Below are 17465 nucleotides of genomic sequence, written 5' to 3'. Positions count from 1 at the left end.
GACCAAAAATCCAAGATGTCTAGACTTCTTTTAAATGTTTCAAAAAATATAATACAGGGATGTATGAAACAAGATAGGCAAAATTGTTAAAGCTGGCTGATAGGTACATGGTAGCTCATTATATTGCTCTTTCTACTTGTGTGTATATTTGACAATTTCAATAATAAAAACATTTAAAAAGTAGTACTACATTTGCTTTAGCCATCATGGCATGCTCACAAATTCAGTAAGCCATCTGAAGCTGCCTCAGTTTTCAAAAGCTGCATGCTTTTGAAAGACTGTAACTTGTCAGTTCTAAAACAAATGGGTGGGGCAGAATGATACTTTTGAAAAGGAGCTTTTAAGGCCACTGGTTCTTGGCAGTCACAAACCTTATAAGCCACAGAACCACATCAGCATGCATTATAGGGCTATTATATACATTCAAGAGGGACATTTTGAATTCCTGTTTTCAGGATGCAACGAATCCTAACAAATATTAACTCAAAGAAATACTTTCAGGTCAACAAACCAGATCTTGTTTATAGGGAGGGTTAATACAATCCTCCTCCTGCGGATGGTAAGCTGTCAGTATAGAAAAGGAAAAATAAATCCCTCTGAGAGTAAGTTGATGCATTTAAGGCAATATCAGTCACTGGATAATGGAAAAGGCTTCCTTGGGTCAGATCAACCTCAGGTCAAATCTCCTATGAGCTCTAATTTATGCTTTCAGTTTAGTCCATCAGAATGAAGTTCTAAAGCCCAAGATTCCAACCCAGGCATCCTTGCCTCCTGCAGACCAGCCAGAGTTGATGGCTCATTAAGAATGTACCATTTTAGAGTTGGAAGGACCCTCAACAGTCATGACATCTCAAGCTTGGATGGGCAAGAAACACATGCTCTGGAGATCCTGACTAGTTTGGCAACTGTTTTTCCTTGTGTTCTACAGGACTTTCTGAAGCCATATCAAAGTTTTTCAACCATGGGCTTCATGTAAGCATCTCTTCACACAGAGGATGTCAAGGACTTGCTGAAGTGGCTTGGCAAATGGGCAGCAGGAGCCAGAAAGAGATGTTAAATCTCTTGACTTCCTAAGTCTAAGAATGCCACTGCAGGAGGCTTGTCACTGAAGTGTCGGGGGTGAGCTGTCAACTCCCTGTCCCCAGAACTGGCCTGAATGCTGCCACATATGACTGGTGAAGAAATGGATGCAGTGAATAATAAAATCTGTTTGAAATATTTTTAAAGCAATGGAGAGTAAATGGAAACACAGACAAGGTAAGGATTCAATGATCTGCTGTGAGGAGCATGACAACTTCTCTGAAGTGAAAGGAGACCTGGGCCTTCTCTGCCACAGCCAGCTGAGCTCCTCACTGGCCCTCCACCATGCACACCTCTGCTGACTGGCAGCTGGGCTAAGGTGGACGTCCCCAAAGAGAAAACCTTGCAGCCCTGGGTTCTGGTCAAATCTTTTAAGACAGAGACATGGGCATTCATGCTGTCTAATATGACATTAAAAAAAATCCCCCCTGGGTTTGTGTTTACATTGTACTTTTGGGGGGAAAAATTCAAATGATGTCTTCCATGTAACTTAAGACCAAACAGAAAAGCTAACTCCTCAAAAGGGTAACTTAGGCATGTAAGCATTATATAACATGTCATTGCTTTCAAACTGATCCTTAAACTGACTCGTTACCCATACTTGTCTGCTTGAGTTGATGTCTGCATGATTAAGCTAAAGAGTGGAGCCTAAAACTTACTCCTGTGTAGTTTTGTGTCTTGTACTTGGGGTCTTTATCCCATTACCTTTCACACAAAGTGGTTCCTGGCAGGTTGTTACATGCGTATGTGAGGTGATCTGCCAAAACGCTCTGATGAAACATGTAGCTGGGAAGTGGACCTCCCAGGTGGCTGTCATGGATGTCAGAAAGGGGCTGTGAATGAATCATGGAAGAGGAGCTCTGAACGCCTGCCACTGGAACCTCGCAAATGTGGATGTCTCTAGGATACCATTAATGCACTCAGCGGCCCCAAACAGCAAAATGCCTCCCTCTGCATCTGCCTTTTCTCAGCAAAATGTGTGGCCCGGAAGGAGGTGGCCTGGGGAAATCCAGAAACACCGTAATCATCATGTTTCGTTACGTGAGTAACGGCAGGTAGCTCTTAATAGACTAAACACTGTACAGTCTGCAGTCATTCAAGTCCTGCCTCCGCTCTGAACCCTGGCACAAAAAATATTCCAGAGATTTCTTACAGATTCTTTAGTCTGAAACCAGTTCCAGAAGTATGGTGTGGGAATGCATATACTGAACTGAGCATCAGGACATCTCTGTTTTAGGGTTAGCTCTGCCATTAGTTAGCTGTGTGACTTTGACCTGATCCCTTAACTGCTCTGAGACATAGTTTCCCCATATATAAAACAAGGGGCTGATTAAGAGAATTCCTCACAGGTTCAGTAGTATCTAGCTGCTTCTCTTTCTTTCCCAGTGGGAAAAAAAAATGGATGTAAAAGGTAAATTATTGTAAGTTAGATTTAAAACTAAATCTGTGGTAACAACTACAATCTCCTCTTGTCTGAACCTGGATAACTGGGACCCGATATTGCACCAATACTTCCAGGAACCACAACCAAGACGCAAGTCATAGCCTTCCTGCTGCTTCTAATAGGTTTTTTGAAATTAAAGATATGAGTACCTCCTCGGATGCCCTTAAATGGGTAGAAAAATGCCACAAGCAGGTTCATCAGGACAGCCAGGTTAAACGAAATGCTGCTCCAGAAAGACATGTTGCGGGCACACCAGTACAACACGGGCTGGGCTGTGGAGACAAGGGCAAAGGCATGTGAGGTTGGAGACCCCGAGCCGGAATGCCAGGGACCCACCCACCCTGCCCCACAACTCCACTTTTGTTCCCGGTTTTTACCACAACAGTAGAAATGATCGTTTGTTTTGGACTTGGTACTTAATGACATCAGATCGGTTTATTTCTGTGTGGAGTACTTACTGGAACAGAAGATGTACTGGGGGTGGAGTAAGAAGAGAGGAAAAAGAGAAAAGTTGGAGCATCTACAAACCCTGCGTGCCCCAGTCAGCACCATCAGTTACAGAATCTGGGGGTTATCCAGAGTTCACACATTGAGTCCTTGGTTCCCCCCAGAGCTCCAGGACCAGAGGAGATGCCGAGAGAGACCCAAAAATTCAATTAGCTTTTCAGAAGTGCAGGGCACTGCAGAGAGCAGGGGAGTCAGCCCAGCTGGGCCCCACACTAGGGCTGGTATCATTTCCACATTCCTCTCTGGCTCAACATGCTCAACTAATGTGCCAGTGCCTAAAAGCAAGGCAATGACTCCTTTCCTGACACTGAGTCATCTGCCATTTCCCTGAAGTTGGATGGTCATTCTTGAGGACAGGAAAGCGAGGGGTACGAGTTGCTGACCTGGTGGTCAGCAGCAGAGTTCCCATCTCCAGGGCTATGGCAGAGAAAGGACGTGGCAGCAAAGCCATCACAAAGGGGTAAGAGACAGGGACACTTTCTTTGGACATTGCTGCCACCTTAATCCGCCATTGCCCACAGGTTATCCCACGCTGGCTGGGCATTCTCAGTCTTAGAACAACAAACCTGTGGCCACACTTGGGTACAGTGGAGCCTCCTTTTTCCCTGAACGCTTTTTCAATGGTCCTTTACACTAGGGTGAGGCTCCAAAAGAGACATGCTAGGCATAATTTCAGCATCCATGTCAGAAGCAAAGTTTCTAAAGGACAGTTACATTCCACATCATCCCCCTCCAGAGAAAAGCATGGAGTAGATGAGAATGGATCTCTATCGTATATTTCTTTTTCCCAATGAAGTCATCATGCAACTTTGGGACAGCAGCCAATGACAAATCCAATGGCCCTATAATAATGCTTTAAGCAGCAGCCAAGCCTTTGGGAGATTCCAACCAAAATAAAATTATGGTACAATTAAATAGAGCCCTGGGTAATTTATTAATTGCCTATATCATGTTTGCACTTGGTAACAGTCAATGTTTCCAAACTGTAGAGTTTTAGAGCCATGAGCAATTGCCTAGTTTAAAATCCCTCATTGTATAAATGAGGAAAACTGAGGCTCTAGCACAGGGCAAAAGCAGTGGAGATCTTGTTACCCATGGGGTCAGTGATAGGGATAAAAATAACTGACCCATGTGACAATTCAATGGGGTAGCCAGCCAGAAGCCAGTCAACCACTAGGTAGCAATGTACTTTTTTTGTACCCTGCTGAAGCAAATTTAAGCTGAGACATTTATCTGCTCTAGAAACAACAGCTATTGTGCTTCTCCTGGGACTGAAGCCCATTTCTGATCTGGATATGTAAACTCCAGAAGAGGACAGAAGAGATGAATGGCAAAGAGCTGATAATTGCTAAAGCTGAGTGATGGATACGTGGGAACCTGTAATATCCTCTCCACACTAGTATGTGTATAAAAAGCTCATAAAACAAAGTTGGAGGGGGGAAAGGATCTGGCAAAGCTCGGTGATGGCCTGTGTAAGCCAGCATTCGCTTCAGAGGGAGTGCTCAGTATCAAATGTGAGTGTGTCCACTGCAGCATACGCTAATATGGTTATAATAAATGGTGTTCAACTATGGCATATAGTTCATAAAATAAGTATTATTTTTATAAGGCTAACATTCTACTTAAGTTGTAGTGTTGTTTACAATCTGAGCAAGCATTCAGTCCTCTGAATCAACTAGGTAATTACCCAGGTGCAAGAAGATACTTAGAGACCTACCATGACGTGCAGTATCTTTTATTTCCTGCAGTACATGAAACTACGTTCCCACCTACCTTTCCAGACTCTTCCCCCACTCTCCTTCCCCATATACTCTGCCTTTGTATCCCAATCCAGTGGTCATTCCCGAACACACCTCATATTCTCCAGCCTCTGCATACTCCCTTTGTGTCAATTTAAAAATATGTTCATCAATCATTTGATCCTCCTCCCTTCAAGTGGTACACCTTAACTTCCTTTCCACTTGAGTATGGGCTGGACTGAGCAACTTGCTACTAATAAAAAAGAGTAGAGTGAATCTACCGATTCACGCCTTCCGAGACTAGGTGATGTTAATAAAAGCACTGTGGCTTCCTCCTCCTCTTCTTCCTCTGGCTCTCTTTCCCCCACCTTCTCTCTCTCATCAATAATTTTCTCTGAGGAAATCATCTGCCATGTCATGAGGATGCTGAAGCAGACCTGTGGAGAGGTCCATGTGGAGGGGAACCGAGGCCTCCTGCCAACAGCCATTTACGAGCACCAAGGAGTGCTCCAGGTCCACTTAAGCCTTCAGATGATGGCAGCTGTGGTTGACATCCTGGCTACAACCTAATGAAAGACCTGAGCCAGAACCATCCACAGGAGCCACTCCCAAGTTTCTGACCCCAAGAAACTGTGAGAAAATAAACATTTATTGTTTTAAGTCACGACATGCTAGGGCAGTCAGTTATACAGCAATAAAAAACAACTAACCTACCTTCTGTGGCAGGCAAAATAATGTACCCCACGAAACATGTTGACATGTGAATCGTTAGAACCTGTGAATGTGCTACATTAACCTGGCAAAAGGGGCTTTGCAGGTATACTTAGGTTAAGGATGTGAGATGGGGAGGTTGCTTTGGATTATGTGGATGGGTCCAATGTGGTTACAAGCATCTGTGTAAGTGACAGAGTGAGAGGGAACAGGAGGATCAGAGCCACAGCAGTGCAGCATGAGAAACGCTCTACTGGACAATGCTGCTTTGAAGGTGGAGGGAGGGGCAGGGGGCCACGGTCAGCCTCTAGCAGCTGGAAAAGGATAGAGCCTTCAGAGGGAACACAGCCCTATCAACACCTTCGTATTAGCCAACGAGAACCTTTTCGGACTTCTGATCTCCAGAAATGTAAGATTATCAATGTGTATTGTTGTAAGCTTCAAGCTTTGTTGTAATTCATTGTAGCGGCAATGGGAAAAAAATCCATGTCCCCTTCTCCCAGTCTTTCAGGCTGCGTCTATCCAAGTCCTATGGATCTTTCTAGATGCTACTCAGATCCTACCTTTTCTCTGAAGCCTTCCTTTCTTGTACTTCCATGATGTGTCAATGCCTGATTACAGCTCGGGTCACCAACAGCTTGGTATTGCAGCCACTTAAAAATATGCTGTTGTTGTCTGCCCACTTCAAAGAGTAAGTGCCCACAGGCGGAGTCAGAGCTTGCACACTGTTGAATTCCTCACTGTACCTTATAGCAGGGGTCCCCAACCCTGGGGCCGCAGACCAGTGCTGGCCCACAGCCTGTTAGGAACCGGGCTGTACAGCAGAAGGTGAGCAGTAAGCGAGCATTACCACGTGGGCCCTGCCTCTGTCACATGAGTAAGAGCCTTAGATTCTCATAGGAGTGCAAACCCTACTGTGAACGGAGGATGTAAGGGATCTAGTAGGTTGCACACTCCTTATGAAAATCTAACTAATGCTTGACGATCTGAGGTGGAACAGTTTCATCCCCAAACCATCCCTCATTCCCCATGCCCCCCAATCTGTGGAAAAATTGTCTTCCAAAAACCAGTCTCTGCTGCCATAAATGTTGGGTACCGCTGCCTTACTGCATGTTTTCTACCTACCAGGGGCTAAAAGTTAGTTGAGTGAATATACCTGCTACCTTATAGCAAAAAGATATAGCACTGTGATCCGGGATTGGCAGGGCAATGTAAATAATGCAGCTCAGGCCATCTCTTGGTAACATTCTTTCCTTGTTTTCTATTTGTTTGCTTTAGACAAACGGGGCTTTGCTGGAAAGCTTGGACTCCATATATACTGATGAGTGGGATAACAACACAGGAAAACCCCATGCAAGAAAGTTGGTCAGCATATTCAACTCTGCCTCGATTTCCTCTTTCACTCTCTTCTAATTTTCCTAGCCCAGAGTTTTCACTTCACTGGGTATAGGATCTTCAGGAAAGGATTTCAGAGAGGGATGGTGAGAGGGAGGATGTCAATGCAATGAAGAGTATGTGTGTGTTCTTGTGTCAATAAAGCAGGGAAGAGAGTTTATGAAGTACGGAGCAATTGTGTATTTTAATCTTGCAGAAGAAAATACCAAGGCTCATCAGTCTCGGACAGACCTTGCTACGTGTCTGAGTCCTAGCTTCAGATATACTGAAGAACAGATGATTCTCTGCGATACATTCAGGAAAAGGTAAAACAGCTAAATGAATGAGCCTGAAAAAACTGATTCTGCAGACTTATTAGAAGAGATATAAGCTACTTAGAGGGGAAAATGCATTTCATTTCAATTGTATTTCTAATGAGTAAATTTCTCCCTCCCTAAGTGTGCAAATCATGGTTAATTCAGTTATTATTTTTGTTTTCTCTCTTACCAGCAGATAGTTTTGAAGCCAATTAAAATCTTTCAGCTGACACCACTGTTGTGCTTAAGCTTCACTGAAATGATAACTGTTTTTTAAAAAAACAGAATGACTGAAATAAGGATGGTATTAGCTAAAATGTAATAGAAGTCTCAGAACAATGACCATTCTACAACCAACCAATTAGGTCATCTTAATCCCTCACTTCATAGGTGAGAGTCTGGGAGCAGTTAAGCCCTTTGTCCCAGGGCCACAGAGCCTGTGGGAGGCAGAAATGGACTAGAGCTCAGATTCCCCGCTCTTTGGGGCTGAGGGTCCTTCTACTATTCCAGGCTGGAGACAATATCTGAGAAAGAGGGATTAGGGGGTGTCTCATCTCACCACAAAAGGTGAAAACCTTTTTGTCGTCTCCAAAATAAGTCTTTTGTAGAAACTGTAAATTATATACATTATATATAAACATTTCATAAAACAATATGGAGAGAATGAATGTACCAGTGTATGTGTCTGACCAATTTCACAGGCACATACGCTGATAAGGGTTAAGTTACAGCTTATTAACTACTATGGAGGTTTGGATACAAGAACTCAGGATTGGCTGGGTGCAATGGCTCATGCCTGTAATCCCAGCACTTTGGGAGGCTGAGGTGGGTGGATCACAAGGTCAGGAGCTCAAGACCAGCCTGGCCAACATGGTGAAACCCCATCTCTACTAAAAATATAAATATTAGCCAGGCGTGGTGGCATGCATCTGTAATTCCAGCTACTCAGGAGTTTGAGGCAGGAGAATCGCTTGAACCTGGGAGGTGAAGGTTGCAGCGAGCCAAGATCACACCACTGCACTCCAGCCTTGGTGACAGAGCAAGATACCACCTCAAAAAAAAAAAAACCCACAAAACAAACTCAGGATTGTTCCCTACAGCTGGAATGATGGAATATCCCAGTGAAGGGCAAAAGCAACAGACGAGTTTTTTCCTATGTAAAATAATAGCCAAAAAAAAGAGGATGAAATGGGTGGGGTCTATGTCTACCTTTCTGGCGAGAAATGGTATCTTTTTTCCTCTTATTGCCCAAGCATGGTGCTGTGTAAAAGTTTCCATATTCGTGAAGATGCTGGAGCTGGAAAAGTTTTTGAGGAATCTACAGGAGGCTATGAGGATCCTCTGATACCAGGTAGAATTGCACCTATGTCTCCTGAGGTCCATACCATAAAGGGCATGCAGGCTGGTCTGCTAAGGGTCCCCTGACCCGTTGGTCAGACACTAGGCATGGAGCTGGCTGAGGGGTAGATTTGGCCTGGCTAGACTTTTTGTAATGTTTCAATGTGCTACACAGGGAGGTGCCCCTTAGAGATGAGCAAGATAGAGTGGACCTGGAGGTGAGGTGGGAATGAGACTTTTGGGCAAACCTTCTTGCACCACCTTCTCTGATGTTAGCCTAATCTAGGGATGCAGGAAGTTACAGAGAAAAGGGAAGAAAAAACATACAGACAGGGCTGGTCCGCGCCTGCTCAGACTGGCAGCATCACGGAGAAGACAAAAGCTCTGGGAAACTGACCTCCAACATGGCTTTTCTCCACCCAGCCCCACCCCTCAGAAAGAGCTCAACACATCACAACTATAGCTGGAATCCAGCATTTCAAATAAAAAGTATGGCTCCTCATGAACAGACAGAAATAAAGCACGGTCCCTTTTAAGTTGGTCTCAACAGCCGGCAACAAGCATAAGGCTGGTACTGAAGAATCATATTAAACCCCCAGTGAAAGCCAGAAGAGAGAAGCCCTCTGGGGAAGCCCTGTGAATGTGTTTCAGATGAGTAATTTCCACCTGACCAGCTGGGATACCCAATGGGACTTGCTGGTGAGCAACGATGCATCTCATGTGGCAAACGATTCCACTGCCTGTAGCAACGATGCATCTTATGTGGCAAACGATTCCACTGCCCGTAGCAACGATGCATCTCATGTGGCAAACGATTCCACTGCCTGTAGCAACGATGCATCTCATGTGGCAAACGATTCCACTGCCTGTAGCAACGATGCATCTCATGTGGCAAACGATTCCACTGCCTGTAACACCATTTAGTCTAAAATCTGAGCTATCTCATAAAAGGGAAAATGCCAGAGTCTCTGAAGCAGGTGTGCTAGCAAATGAGCCAGGAAGAGTCTGAATGTCCTGCTCAAGTGAACCAGCCTGTGAACTCAAGGGCCTGGCCTTTCCCCCTTTCTTTTTATTTTCTAGATAGAGACACCAAAAGAGGCATTCAAAAAGTCTTCCACGGAGCTTCCCAATCAAATCAACTCAAAAGCTGATGAAGGAAGCCTTTTCAGGGGAGTTACCACACTTTGGCTGGAGCTCACTGATCAGGTACCAAAGTGGTTATGACTTCCTAGCAGTCAGAGGTACAAAGTATCACAAATGATACCAGCCTTGCTCCTGCTTAGAAATATATGCACCATCAAGCCCCAGTTGGTGAAATCCCAGAACTGTGTCTCTCTGTGGTGTTGCTGATATATTGGAACCCACCTCTCAGTTTCTTCTGCCAATTCATTTCATTGAAGAGGTCTTCGGACCGCAGGAAGAAATCGTTGATTTTGCTGCCTTGTTCATCTCTCTCTGTAGTGTAGTAAATTCGTAGTTTTGACTCCTTGGTTAGGAATTCACAAATGCTGGGCACGGGAAAGACGATCTGTTCCATTGTTCGGTCTAATCTGACAATCTAGGATGGAAAAGTAGATGAGATTAAATATTCATCTTCCAAAATTTTTACTAAGGCAATTTGCTACTGGTGGTAGATTCGGTGGTCAAGATTGAGTGTAATATGAGCTCTGATTTTATAACCCCAGACTGGGCTGTGTGTCTCAGATTTATATAAAAAATAGTTTGGGTAACCCTGGAAGAGTATTTTTGTAACTTCCTTATTTATTTATTTCATTTTATTTTTTGAGACAGATTCTCACTCTGTTGCCCAGGCTGGAGTGCAGTGGCAGGATCTCAGCTCACTGCAACCTCTGTCTCCTGGGTTTAAGCGATTCTCCTGCATCAGCCTCCTGAGTAGCTCGGACTACAGGCATGTGCCACCATGCCTAATTGTTTTTTCTTTTTCTTTTTTTGTAGTATGGACAGGGTTTTACTATGTTGGCCAGGCTGGTCTCAAACTCCTGACCCCAGCTTATCTGCTTACCTCAGCCTCCCAAAATGCTGGGATTACACGGGTGAGCCACTGTGCCCAGCCTAATTTTTATTTTTTATCTAATCCAAGATGGTGCTGAACGCATTAATTTTTTTTTTTTTTTTTGGACATGGAGTCTCGTTTTGTTGCCCACATTGGAGGGTAGTGGTGCAATCTCAGCTCACTGCAAACTCTGCCATTAATTTTTAATGTGACCAACTTTTATCTGGATCGATTTACTCTGTTTTGCGTACCTATTCACATGAGGCTGGTGCTGTCCCTAGAACTTTCTGTAATGATGGAATGGTTCGTGTCTGTCCTATCCACAAGGACAGCCACAAGTCACATGTGGTACCTATCATACTAACGTGTGGCTAGTGCAACTGACAGGCAGAATATTTAATTTTATTTAATTGTATTTAAATAGCCATACATGGCTAGTGACTATCATTGTAGAGAGCACACTTCTAAGCAGTGGTGTAAACCTCACCTAAGATACTTTCTCAGATAGTAACATTGAGTTATTTTTCCTAGATGGGAACTTTAAAAAGAGATCTTTGGTTATTTCCAATTGCAGTGACCTCCTACCTCTTGTCAAAGCATCTAAAATGTACAATACATGAACCAACATGCCTATTTAACTCTGGGGCAGCACTCACTGTTCTTTATGCTGGCTGTGTTTGGGACCCAGGGGTGGACACCTTGCAAGTTTCCTTCATGCCCTTCCTAGACTCACTCTGTCCCCAGAGAGGAGGTACTCTGGTCTGAATTGTTCAAATTCTAGCACACTTGATTGTGTCACAGTCCTGGGAGGTAGTAATTTCAAAAGGGCTATGGGTTACAGTACAGTAGAGGCACAAACTTCTCTTTCTTCTTTCTCAGAGGCTGGAGAAGTCAGGTGAGGCCCAGGTGTATCAGGTGAGGAAACAACATGCTCTACAAGAAGAGCTAGTTCTAGCTCTCCCAAAACCTTTGTTCCCTGATGCAGCAAGAGAGGTGATTCAGGTCAAGTTGTAGTGGGAAACTCTCTTAGAGGTGAGACAGGTTTCCACAGTCCTGCCTCCGTAAATTCTGGGGGGGTGTGGTCTTTAGACAAGTGGTTCCCAAATCTACGTGGAGATCAGGCTGGTTACCCAACCTCATTTAACTGGAATTGTGGTGTGGGGGTCAGTTACCAGAACCTGCACACAAGCAGCTCCCCCAGCGATCTTGGTGTACACAAGAGTCAGGGATCACCTCTGTCATCTCCTGCTACCAAGAGCCTGCCTGCTTCACACGGTCAAGTGGGCAATGGACAGGTGCTTCCTTCCACTGAAGGAAGATGATCCGAGGTGTGCGTCTGCGTCCAGGAGGGAAAGGAGGAATAGACAAGGAGGTTTCCTGGCAAGAACTGAGTTCCAGACTCCAGGGCTACCCAGCCTAATTCACAGGAGTGAAGACACTGGGTCTGCATGGAAAGCACCATGTAGTAACAAAGTGTCCCTGGCTTTGCACTGATCACTCCCTAGCGAAAGCTGAAGAGATGGGTAGCCAGCCAAGGGCGGGATTTGAGAGCTACGGCATGCCTGGCCACTTCTCTTTACCATTTAAGATCTGTTCCTACCTCTTTCTCAGTAGATTTAGAATTTGGAGTCAGGAGAGCATATTCCAGTCCTTCTACCACCACTAAACAGCTAGGTGACCTTGTTGACACCTCTTAATCAAGTTTCAGTCTTCTCCCCAATGAGCCACGGAGCTCAATGAGATAATCTCTAAGGTCCTTTTCTCCTCTGAAATTCTGTATCACAGACACCTAAAGCCCACCTTTTAAGGGCTCTAGAGGACAGAGCTGGCCTTTTGGACAAGCTCCTAGGTATTCATGATAAATCAAGGATATTTTCTCACATATGCTGGCATGGTTGGCTTATCAGTGAAATGACGTGTTTTATTAGGATAGCCCAGCGACCTGAGACACCAGGTCAGAACACATTCTTGAAAAGTCTCCATCACAAACATTTCATATTGCCGAAAAGAGTTTGTCTGTTCTTTAAAATCTTTGTTCCAACACTGATATTGAACTTGTGCATTTCCTCATTAGCAAAACAAAGCGCATTATTCCTTCCTGCCCAAAGCCTATAGAGAGAGGTCTGTGTTCTCTTGGACACTAAAAGACAGGGCAGGCACAAATGCACCCACAGCCTCGGCGACCAGACAGACCAGGATGAAAATTCCAGCTCTGCCACTGGTGGCTGGGCAAGTGACACAGCCTCTCTGAGCCTTATTTCGTAGCACCCCATTTGCAAAATGGAGATATGTTACTGACTTTGCAGAGGCTTCATTTTTTTTTCTTTCCCCCAGAGAAAACTGTAAAGCTTTATTGAAAGAACTCAAGTCACATTTTCAATACAACAGCAACATGTGCGGCTTCAGCTTGTCTTCCTTTTAACTTACGGCTGCTCAGCACCTGCTTCTGTAATTTTAGCATTCTCTAGATCAGGTGGAGTCTCCCCTTTCACATTACGGCCATCTCCACACTCACAATGCATCATGACTTTTTTTTTTTTTTTTTTTTTTGAGACGGAGTCTCGCTCTGTCACCCAGGCTAGAGTGTAATGGTGCTATTTCGGCTCACTGCAACCTCTGCCTCCTAGGCTCAAGCCATTCTTGTGCCTCAGTTTCCCGAGTAGCTGGAATTACTTCCCGAGTAGCTGGGCATGTGTGCCACCATGCCCAGGTAATTTTTGGGGTTTTGTCATGTTGGCCAGGCTGGTCTCAAACTTCTAACCTCAAGTGGCCCGACCCCCTCGACCTCCCAAAGTGCTGGTATTACAGGTATGAGCCACTGTGCCCAGCCACATGATACTTTTTTTTAAAACACAGATCTGATTGTAATGCCTTCCTGGGGAAAACTCTCCAATGGTCCCCATTGCTCTGGGAGTGCAGCCCAGACTTCTCATAAGGATGGCTGACAGGACTCTGCAAGATTGGGGCTACCCGCCTTTCCCTTCGGATCTCCCTCTGCACTGAACCCTGGCCCTGAGACTTGAGGCCGTGCTTAGCCCCTCCAGATCACCTAGAATCTTCCCACCTCTGGGCTTTCGCTTGCCATTATTCCCCAAGTCTGAAAAGCTCCTCTTGCTAGTCTCTACCTGTTTCATCCCTCTGTTCTTTAGGGTCTGGGTTTAGATGCCAATTCTTCAGAACAGGCCTCTGTGACCACCACTCCAGCAGGTCTCTCTGCCAGACTTTCTTATGAGGTCTCCCACCTGTCCTTGTGAATTCGTGATGAATGAGAGGGGACTCAGTGTCCTCTTCCCCACTGGACCACAAGGAGCAATAATGACTGTCCTGGCCATGGTGGGATGTCCAGCACCCAGCCCAGGACCTAGTACACAGTACGCACTCACATTTCTATTGCTCAGATGAACGAATGCATGCCAGCCCCAGAGCAGGGCGTCGCACACTAATAACCTTAACACAGCCCCGTGCCCTGAGTTTACTCAGCGTTTACCTCTATCTGTGCTGTGTGCTTGGCATAAAACTCCAGAGCTTCATCTCCATCCACTTGGCCACCAGGTTTCAGCATGCTCTGAAGTTCTTTGTTATGCCGGGCCAACTAGAACACAGGGACAGAGATACAGGCGGTTCGTGTCTCTTCACAACGGGGACCCAGAAGCTCCTTCCTAATGCTAGGTATTAAAAAATGCATAATAACCAGCAGCAAGCTGAAGGGCAAAGTTGCCACGAGGCTTGCTCCCTCCCATCAAGGCACGCTGTGCACAGGCGCTGTTTTGGGAACTTGGTAGAATAGCGTGGAACGCTCATGCCCACACATGGTTCCACTTGCCCCCAATGTCATTAGCCAGGCAGGAGGGAGACGGGGTTTTCTGTGTAGCCCAGGGAGCCTCGATTCGGAATGTTCAGAAACCTTCTCGGTGGCATATGTGGTCACGGAAGGGAAAAGGGGCAGGAGACTGTTTGAAATTCTTTAGCCAATGCGCAGTAGCAGGGACCCACCACCCTCGGGCCCAATATCATCAATGTTGTGTGTCTGGTTCCGATACCTGAGTTTAAAAGAGGTGAAAAGGACAGGAATCACAAGGCCCCAGCAGAGTTACAGCCTGCCCCTACCTACCGAAAGCTCAAGGCACATCAGCATCCAAAAAGAGAGTCTCTTCAAACACCCAGCCGCTTAGAAAGAGAATTATGAAACATGGCATTTTGGTGCCAGGGCATAAAGTATTGCCTATCCCCAAAAAGGGAAACAAAAGGAAGTCATAAGGACAAGTTCCCACAGATTTCCAAATCCAATACGCTAGGAAGCTGAAGTTTATTTCTTTAGATTGTTAAGACAGGCTCATCAATATTTATAAAAGCCTAAGACTCCTTTCAACTGTCTCCAGACAAAGTCATAAACCATCCAAGTGTCACTGCTTGGGGGTGAACGCTTTTAAGAAACATGGGGATTTCCGACTACATGACCCTATCACTGGAAAAACTGAAACGTCCTGGAACTCTGCGCATTGGGTCAGGTTGCCACAAGCACCTGTGAGCCACAGTCTCATGAGTACAGACAGTCCTAGGTTAAAGTAATAAAGGAAAAGCAACACTGGGCACCCTCCAGCTTGGAATTTTGGACCTGTAGGGAAGCAGCGTCTGCAGGAGGCACAGGAGAGCTCATACCTGGTGAGCTAATATGTAGATGTTGTGCCCCACATTCCTGGGGGATGCTCCATCCTCGCCATTTTCTCCATCCTCAAATTCCACTTCACCTTGCATGTAGGCTTTCTTGATCACTTCCACCTGCAAGAAGAACCAAGAAAGCACAACTCCTGTCTCAAGCAAGACCTGCACAGGACTGGTGGACAGCACCCACGCTGGCTGCCTCCCCTCTCAGGGCAGAGGCTGCTCAGCACTCTCTCCTATCAGGCTGGGACACAGCCTCAGAATCCCTCACAGCACTGGCACAGGTAGTCCGCACCAATCCTCCTCTCCCGCTGAGAAATGGAACTCATTCGCTCTACTTAGGCCAAGACACATGCTGTGGCTGGTTAATGCCCCTCTTCTTTGGAAGGGAGCAATGGCTTTCAAGTGCCTTGAAACGATAAAATGTGATATGAGTGTAGGCTGGAAGCCAGACTTTTCCTATCTCCGCATTTCCTCCCACCAACTCTCCCCACTCCCAACCCTTTGCCATTTCGGGAAAACTTAATAAGAAATCTATTCATATTTAGGAATAGCTGGTGAAACTATTTTCTGATTTTCCAAATTTTCCCGGTCCCCCACAGCCTACTCCAAATGAAAATAACAGCATGAACCAGTATTACCAACTGAGTACTTACTATGTGCCAAGGGCTGTGTCTAGGAGTTTAATATTCTTTCAAAAAATGTAATGCTTACAAACATTTATAAGGTATCCAAGATTCTCCCTTTTGTTTTTTTGTTTTTTTTTTTTTTTGAGACAGGGTCTTGCTCTGTCACCCAGGCAGGAGTGCAGTGGTGCAATCATGGCTCACTGTAGCCTTGACCTCCCAGGCTCAAGTGATCCCCCTGCCTCATCCTCCCAAGTAGCTGGAACTACAGGTGCACCACCACACCTGGCTAATGCTTCATTTTTTGTAAACACAGGGTCTCACTATGTTGCCCAGGCTGGTCTTGAACTCCTGGACTTGTTCCCACCTCAGCCTCCCAAAGTGCTGCAATTACAGGTGTGAGCTACTGCACCCACCTCATTTATTTATTTATTTTTTAGTGGATGAGGAAACAGAGTCAAGGAGATAAAAGGACATTCCCAAAGTCACAGCTAGTGAGCTGCGACTTGGCCCTATTATCCTTTACAGCTGCATGACTCGGTCCTCGCAGGACCATGCGCTTGGCTCATCTCACGGTTTGAGCACATTCCTCAGAGCATTTCTGTAACTGTCTTACCATTCCCTCAAGTTTCCGTCTCAGTTTCTTGAAAGCAGGGACTAGGTCTGCTCATATGTGAATGAATCCTTCCCCTAGTACCCTCCGCAATGCCCAGGAAAATGGAGGGTGTGGCCAATATTTATCAAACACAACAGTCAAGACTGAATCATTCAAAGAAGAAGAGGAAAATACTTTTAATCTCTAATTTGTACTACAAATTAATCATCTTCTTTGATGATTCAGAGGGCATTTCTGCCTCTCCCATTGTCACAAGGTCATTCCCCTGAATTATTTGTCATTATCCAATACCAAAGGCCACACATTTCAGTACTGACACCAAGTCAGGCCCTGCAAATAATGGTGTAGACAAGAGAGCCAGCCTCCCTGAGCTTGTTCCCCTGCCAGTTCTCTCTTGAATACCAAATCGAGCAGACAACATGTTGCACCCGATTTGGGGGCTGGAGCATAGACACGTATGTATGCACACACGCATGAACACATGTGTTCTATTTGGATTCTTAGAACAGTGTTTGTTCCAGGAAGCCTGACTCTTCCTATGAGCCAGAATGATGTTCTCCAACCACCAGGGGGCTGCTCAGGAGCCAGTGGCAGCCACGGCCCTGGGTGTTGACATTCTCCCCACCTGAGACAGGTCAGAGAGCTGGGCACATTCTTGATCCTGGGAAGCGGAATGGGGTCCCTGCATAGTCGTTCCATCCCTACTCAAGAACGACAAGCCTCGCCTCCCCAGTGACCCCCAGTTACATAAGCTTGTTATGTAAACTGAGAGAGGCCTTCCATCTCAGGCTGAGAACTCACTCCCTGACCTCAGAGATCAAAGAACTGGGCTGCTCTTAACTTTATTTAAAAGAGTACATAAAGAGACTTCTGCCTGGCCCCCAAGTGCACTTTCAGGTCACCAGGAGGCAGAGATGTTTTGGTGCCCTCATTTAAGTCTGTCAGTTACAGTTTATTTGCATGGAAAGAAGTCCAAATAGAGAGCTGTGCCCTTAACTCATGTCACCGTCTCTGATAGCTGCTCGTCTCACAGTCTG

The 17465-nt window shown here is 45.5% G+C and overlaps 1 protein-coding gene across 1 annotated transcript in view; it reads right to left on the bottom strand.

The window, feature by feature from the left end:
- ITPR1 (inositol 1,4,5-trisphosphate receptor type 1) overlaps positions 1-17465 on the bottom strand; it is a 346432-nt gene that overhangs the window by 49643 nt on the left and 279324 nt on the right. The window contains exons 48-51 of the mRNA XM_032290649.1: positions 15184-15303; positions 14012-14116; positions 9876-10068; positions 2674-2796 (exon numbers count right to left, since the gene is read on the bottom strand). Of these exons, the coding sequence (XP_032146540.1) occupies positions 2674-2796; positions 9876-10068; positions 14012-14116; positions 15184-15303 (541 nt within the window). The remainder of the gene's footprint in view (positions 1-2673; positions 2797-9875; positions 10069-14011; positions 14117-15183; positions 15304-17465) is intronic.

The sequence above is a fragment of the Sapajus apella genome, unplaced genomic scaffold (assembly GCF_009761245.1).
Source record: "Sapajus apella isolate SASKATOON/1434 unplaced genomic scaffold, GSC_monkey_1.0 scaffold23, whole genome shotgun sequence".
Taxonomy (NCBI): domain Eukaryota; kingdom Metazoa; phylum Chordata; class Mammalia; order Primates; family Cebidae; genus Sapajus; species Sapajus apella.
The sequence above is the reverse complement of the archived record's forward strand: the minus strand, read 5'-3'. Positions and strand labels throughout refer to the sequence as shown.